This window comes from Musca domestica, unplaced genomic scaffold (genome assembly GCF_030504385.1).
Source record: "Musca domestica strain aabys unplaced genomic scaffold, Musca_domestica.polishedcontigs.V.1.1 46, whole genome shotgun sequence".
NCBI lineage: Eukaryota > Metazoa > Arthropoda > Insecta > Diptera > Muscidae > Musca > Musca domestica.
This window is the reverse complement of record NW_026712336.1, coordinates 2,211,630-2,219,315: the sequence shown is the minus strand read 5'-3', so window position 1 is coordinate 2,219,315 and position 7,686 is coordinate 2,211,630. Positions and strand designations below refer to the sequence as shown.

Sequence of the window (7,686 nt, the reverse complement as noted above, 5' to 3'; positions counted from 1 at the left end):
ATCAAAACCCTGGCAAGGACTCAGGGAACGCTTCTTACTTCGTCGTCATTGATTTGACCTTGCAGGTTCAGTTGATATGACTATCCTGATTAATGTCCGACCCGGCTCTGAACACAAGTACTCATAAGGTCTTGTGTCAACCCTCGCGAGGACCTCACTGCCTGCAAAGGTACCCTCGGGGTCACTTAAAGGACAACTGCAATACGAGGAAGGATAACGGCTCTGAGTTGGAACCCATTAGAAACGATGACAACAATTGAAACCCCCAAAAACACTGCAGAAGGAGAACCCGCCTTTAAGATGAGTTCAAGAACAAAGAGGACACCGGTGAACTCGCCAGCAGTAGCTGTAGAAATTGCGCAAATTGATAACGCAACCCCAAAGATTAATACAGGAGCACCCCTCGCAGAGAGGACTCATATCTCGCCTAAACAGGAGTTTATACTCCAGATGAGAAAATCCGAGGAAGAAGCACTTTCGAAATGTAACAATGTGTTACGTAAGATGAGAGAGGCCATCAACAAACAGCGCAACATCAGTAAAGACGTTCAAAACGGAGTGACCGAATTGGAGGAACTATTAGATGTTATAGCGGACTACAGACGAAATTGGAAGTCGGCTGAAAAGGAAAGAGGAGCAAGTAAACTCCGTAACGTGGAGCTCGAGGTGGACCTACTTACCCCGAAATCAAATACGTACAAAAATAAGCGTAGTGCGTCGAGTCCTGGCGAAACCAATCCGCAGAAAAAACATAAGAAACCTACAGAAACTGCTGTAGAAGTAGAAAGTGATCGACATTCAACAGAAAAAGAGCCCGAGTGGAAAACTGTAAACAGAAACAGGAAGCCGAACATTAAAAGACCGAAAGTCCGACCAGAAGCTGTTGTTATAAAACCTCGAGACGGCCACAGCTATGCTGATGTTTTAAGACGACTACGGGAAAAGGTGAACCCCGAAAACACAGACGTTGCAGTTCAATCAGTGCGGAAGACAAAAACAGGTTCCCTACTCCTTATAATGGGAAAAGGAGGAAATAAAGAGGAATTTCGTGAGACTATCAAAGGATCACTAAAGGAGGAAGCCATAGTGAACAGCGTGAAGACTAAGGCAACTATCGAAATTCAAGATCTCGACGTCCTCACAACTGAAGACGAGGTAATTGATTCCATAATAAAAACTGTTAATGCAGCGAAAGAAGAAGTAAACATTCGACTAACGGCAGCCAACATAAGAGAGCAGAAGCGGGCTTTCGTGTCTTTACCCGCAGCAGATGCAAACAAACTCCTGGAGAAGCGTAGGATATTAGTAGGATGGACATACTGCAAGATAAAATACAAGGTAGAAGTGAAGCGATGCTACAGGTGTTTCGAATCAGGACACATGCAGTGGGAATGCAAGGGACCAGACCGCAAAGGTATGGGAATTTGTATAAAATGTGGTCAAAAAGGACATAAATTGAAAGAGTGTGTGAACACAGCGAATTGCTGCATCTGCTCGCAGTATAACAAGAACCAAGCGAGTCATATGCCCGGGAGTTATAGCTGCAATCCAAACCAGTACAGAACACAATGAGATTCCTCCAGGCCAATATGCATCGCGGAAAAGTTGCGCATTCGCTACTGGGCCAAATAGTATACGAAGAGGGGGCTGATATTGTCATAATCAGCGAACAATACAAAAGCATTGAAACAGGAAAATGGGTCGAAGATGAATCAAAAACGGCATCAATATGGCTCCCGAGCAGTAAACAAGCCATTGACCAGAGCGGATACGGAAATGGGTTTTCATGGATAGTACTTGATAATCTTACTATCGTCAGCTGCTATCTTACCCCTAGTGATCATATAGATTCTTTTCAACAAAAATTAGACGATATTGAAGACTTCACAAGGCATAGAGATGGAGACATCATAATCGCAGGGGACTTTAACTCCCGGGCGGTGGAATGGGGGATGCCAACAACAGATCCTAGAGGAAAGCGGATTATAGATATGATTGCTAGACTAGGTATAGCGCCTGCTAATATTGGAAGTACTGCCACGTTTAGACGGCCCGGTTGTGCTGGTACCATCCCAGATGTGACTTTTGTCTCAGAGGGGCTACTCAACAAAATAGAAAATTGGAGAGTCATGGAAACGTACACTGGCAGCGATCATCAGTATATCTCATTCAGCCTGCAAGCAAATGAGATAATAAACAGTTGTAGCGTTACAACCCGCAAATGGAACGTCAATAAACTTAATAAAGACAAATTGATTGCGGAAATAGATAGACTTGCCGCGGAAGACCAATCCGAAAAAGATGCAATCCACACCGTCAATCGCGTAATGGATATAATACTAAAGAGTTGTGAGAAGGCCATGCCAAAATTAATAACCCAAGGAACGCGAAAAAAGGTGTACTGGTGGAACACCACAATCGGCGAATTCCGACGAAAATGTTTAAAGACAAGGAGAAAATACACGCGAGCGAGACGAAGAGGGGAGGCGCAAATGGAGCATGCTGCATATAAAGATGCAAAAAAACAGCTGCAGACGGCCATCTTCAGAAGCAAGAAAAACAAATGGGAAGAATTAAGGGCAGACATTAACCAGAACCCATGGGGACTTGGCTACAAGATCGTGATGCAAAAATTAGGATCGAAAAATACTGCAGATCTAATGGACGACGATGTTATGGACAATATTGTCTGCACTCTATTCCCAAAACATAGCATCATAGCAGATGCAACTGAACATGGGTCTCCCGCAGACATACCATTGTTTACAATAAGCGAGCTTCAAACAGCAGCAGGCAGTCTCAAAATAAACAAAGCCCCTGGCCCCGATGGTATACCAAGTGAAATTATAAAAGAAATATCAAAAAGTCGCCCTGATATGCTGCTCAAGATGTATAACAAATGTCTGAAAAAGGGTATTTTTCCAGAACCATGGAAAATACAGAAACTAGTCCTACTAAGCAAAGGAAAAGGAGACCGCACAGAACCATCAGCATACAGACCACTTTGTATGCTGGACACAGCTGGAAAGTTACTGGAAAGGTTAATTAAGCCAAGACTAAATGAATCCATAAATGCAGCAGGTGGTCTGTCCAGCAGGCAACACGGTTTTCGCCCGGGTAAGTCAACAATAGGAGCCCTCAGAGATGTAATACACACTGCAGAAAGTACACAAACTGGAAATCACTACTCTCGTCCCATCATACTATTGGTAACATTAGATGTGAAAAATGCTTTCAACAGCTTGCGATGGGTAGACGTAATTGAGACTCTAGATAAAATTTTTAAGATACCTGCATACTTACGTAATATAATAAGAGATTATTTAAGAAATAGGATTTTGGTGTATGACACCAAACACGGGAAAAAAGCCATGCAAGTAACGTCAGGGGCCGCTCAAGGCTCTATATTAGGACCGGACCTTTGGAACGCCACGTATGACGAAATCCTTAAAATTGAAATGCCACATGACACTTATCTCGTGGGCTACGCTGATGATATAGCCGCAGTAATAAAAGCTAAGAGTACAGAGGAAGCACAAAGACGATTATATCAAACAATGATACGTACGAAAAATTGGCTAGAGAAACACGGTCTTCAACTAGCACTTCAAAAAACTGAAGTCCTACTCATTAGCAGACGACATATCCCTACTGAAGTGGAGTTGCGCATAGGAGATTTGGTTATTCCGACAAGGCCGTCCGTAAAATATCTAGGAATGAGACTGGACTCCAAGCTGACCTATTTGAAGCAGATAGAGTACGCAACAACTAAAGCTGCCAAAATAACAACTCAATTGAGCAGACTAATGGCCAATGTTGGTGGACCTCTAGCAAGTAGGAGGAAAATTATTATGGAGGCAAGTAATAGTATACTGCTGTATGGTTCAGAAATTTGGGCCCCAGTATTAAAAATTAAAGCAAGAGCGAGTAAATTACTTTCTGTTCAAAGAACAGCAGCGTTACGGGTAACCTCGGCCTATCGCACTGTATCTGCTGATGCCGTGCTAGTTATTGCTGGAATGATTCCTATTGACTTACAGGCAATAGAGCGGTATAACATATGTCAAGCCAGGGTTCGAAATGAACAACAAGCAGAACACGCCCGCCAAGAAACATTAGAAAAATGGCAAGCAAGATGGCAAAACGGAACTCTTGGTAAATGTACACGGAAACTAATCCCAGACGTACAAGACTGGTACAACAGAAAACACGGAGAGGTAAACTACTACATAACTCAGATGCTATCAGGTCATGGGTACTTTCGGAAGTACTTGTACAAAATGGGCAAATGCAGCTCTCCATTCTGTATATATGAGGAAGAGCAAGTGACTGACGACGTGGAACACACCTTTTTCCAGTGTAACCGCTGGTCGGAATTTCGTAACCGCCTTGAATCGGAGATAGGCCAGGTTTCAATGACAAACATAGCAAGAAAAATACTGCAATCCGAAAGAGCTTGGGATGCGACAGCAAAGTTCGTGGAATGCCTTCTCCGTAAGAAGAAGGCAGACCTAGATTCTTCCCTCTAAAAAATAAAATTGATAACAAGCGGCGCCTGGACGCAGGTTCAAAATAGATACATTGGTCACACACCACAATGGGGGTCCACCTTGAAGTAATGCGAAAGTAGTTCCGAGGTGGGGCATAACCTCCGGGGTGAAAGGAGGTGGGTTTTTAGCCGGTATAGACCCGAGCCCGGCATACGACGAATGTGACGACATCGTCAGATGCGTAAAGCATTTTCCCATCCCTACCCGCAAAAAAAAAAAAAAAAAAAAAAAAAAATTATTATTATTATTATTATTATTATTATTATTATTATTATTATTATTATTATTATTATTATTATTATTATTATTATTATTATTATTATTATTATTATTATTATTATTATTATTATTATTATTATATTATTATTATTATTATTATTATTATTATTATTATTATTATTATTATTATTATTATTATTATTATTATTATTATTATTATTATTATTATTATTATTATTATTATTATTATTATTATTATTATATTATTATTATTATTATTATTATTATTATTATTATTATTATTATTATATTATTATTATTATTATTATTATTATATTATTATTATTATTATTATTATTATTATTATTATTATTATTATTATTATTATTATTATTATTATTATTATTATTATTATTATTATTATTATCCTAGTGCTTAAAGCTCAAAGCTACTAGGTGGGTCAGTAGGTGGCGGATAACTGAACGGCCTCCAGATATGTAGGTTAGCTGCGAATAAAATAAGCAGTCCCAGACCATAGAGCGGTGAAAGCCGAGGATATGTTACAAAAAGACATCAACGTCCGACAAAGCTTCTCACGACATGGCGAACGGAAGCCGCCATTCATTAAGCATCCACCCTCAGGGGGTGCTCTACTGATAGAGCAAAAGGAGAGTGATGCCTAGGCGGACCCCCCAATCAAAAACAAAAAATCCCCTCGATGACGACATGGCTTTCATAACGGTAAACGGCATGGATACATTACGAATAGATCGCCACGGGCTGGCAGTTGCGACAATCTGTTACTTCAGTAAGTGGGAGTGATATCCCACCGAAATAGCTTTCAGGACAATGTCGCTGCTGTCCTCCGTCCCATCAAAACCCTGGCAAGGACTCAGGGAACGCTTCTTACTTCGTCGTCATTGATTTGACCTTGCAGGTTCAGTTGATATGACTATCCTGATTAATGTCCGACCCGGCTCTGAACACAAGTACTCATAAGGTCTTGTGTCAACCCTCGCGAGGACCTCACTGCCTGCAAAGGTACCCTCGGGGTCACTTAAAGGACAACTGCAATACGAGGAAGGATAACGGCTCTGAGTTGGGACCCATAAGAAACGATGACAACAATTGAAACCCCCAAAAACACTGCAGAAGGAGAACCCGCCTTTAAGATGAGTTAAAGAACAAAGAGGACACCGGTGAACTCGCCAGCAGTAGCTGTAGAAATTGCGCAAATTGATAACGCAACACCAAAGATTAATACAGGAGCACCCCTCGCAGAGAGGACTCATTCCTCGCCTAAACAGGAGTTTATACTCCAGATGAGAAAATCCGAGGAAGAAGCACTTTCGAAATGTAACAATGTGTTACGTAAGATGAGAGAGGCCATCAACAAACAGCGCAACATCAGTAAAGACGTTCAAAACGGAGTGACCGAATTGGAGGAACTATTAGATGTTATAGCGGACTACAGACGAAATTGGAAGTCGGCTGAAAAGGAAAGAGGAGCAAGTAAACTCCGTAACGTGGAGCTCGAGGTGGACCTACTTACCCCGAAATCAAATACGTACAAAAATAAGCGTAGTGCGTCGAGTCCTGGCGAAACCAATCCGCAGAAAAAACATAAGAAACCTACAGAAACTGCTGTAGAAGTAGAAAGTGATCGACATTCAACAGAAAAAGAGCCCGAGTGGAAAACTGTAAACAGAAACAGGAAGCCGAACATTAAAAGACCGAAAGTCCGACCAGAAGCTGTTGTTATAAAACCTCGAGACGGCCACAGCTATGCTGATGTTTTAAGACGACTACGGGAAAAGGTGAACCCCGAAAACACAGACGTTGCAGTTCAATCAGTGCGGAAGACAAAAACAGGTTCCCTACTCCTTATAATGGGAAAAGGAGGAAATAAAGAGGAATTTCGTGAGACTATCAAAGGATCACTAAAGGAGGAAGCCATAGTGAACAGCGTGAAGACTAAGGCAACTATCGAAATTCAAGATCTCGACGTCCTCACAACTGAAGACGAGGTAATTGATTCCATAATAAAAACTGTTAATGCAGCGAAAGAAGAAGTAAACATTCGACTAACGGCAGCCAACATAAGAGAGCAGAAGCGGGCTTTCGTGTCTTTACCCGCAGCAGATGCAAACAAACTCCTGGAGAAGCGTAGGATATTAGTAGGATGGACATACTGCAAGATAAAATACAAGGTAGAAGTGAAGCGATGCTACAGGTGTTTCGAATCAGGACACATGCAGTGGGAATGCAAGGGACCAGACCGCAAAGGTATGGGAATTTGTATAAAATGTGGTCAAAAAGGACATAAATTGAAAGAGTGTGTGAACACAGCGAATTGCTGCATCTGCTCGCAGTATAACAAGAACCAAGCGAGTCATATGCCCGGGAGTTATAGCTGCAATCCAAACCAGTACAGAACACAATGAGATTCCTCCAGGCCAATATGCATCGCGGAAAAGTTGCGCATTCGCTACTGGGCCAAATAGTATACGAAGAGGGGGCTGATATTGTCATAATCAGCGAACAATACAAAAGCATTGAAACAGGAAAATGGGTCGAAGATGAATCAAAAACGGCATCAATATGGCTCCCGAGCAGTAAACAAGCCATTGACCAGAGCGGATACGGAAATGGGTTTTCATGGATAGTACTTGATAATCTTACTATCGTCAGCTGCTATCTTACCCCTAGTGATCATATAGATTCTTTTCAACAAAAATTAGACGATATTGAAGACTTCACAAGGCATAGAGATGGAGACATCATAATCGCAGGGGACTTTAACTCCCGGGCGGTGGAATGGGGGATGCCAACAACAGATCCTAGAGGAAAGCGGATTATAGATATGATTGCTAGACTAGGTATAGCGCCTGCTAATATTGGAAGTACTGCCACGTTT

At 41.6% G+C, this 7,686-nt stretch overlaps 1 protein-coding gene across 1 annotated transcript; it reads left to right on the top strand.

Moving 5' to 3' along the window:
• The first annotated feature begins 5,650 nt into the window (after positions 1 to 5,650).
• On the top strand, positions 5,651 to 7,218 carry LOC131804555 (uncharacterized). The gene has a single exon (XM_059127587.1). It carries the CDS (start codon positions 6,092 to 6,094, stop codon positions 7,211 to 7,213), a length of 1,122 nt encoding a protein of 373 aa, XP_058983570.1. The 5' UTR covers positions 5,651 to 6,091; the 3' UTR covers positions 7,214 to 7,218.
• The last annotated feature ends 468 nt before the right edge of the window (positions 7,219 to 7,686 follow it).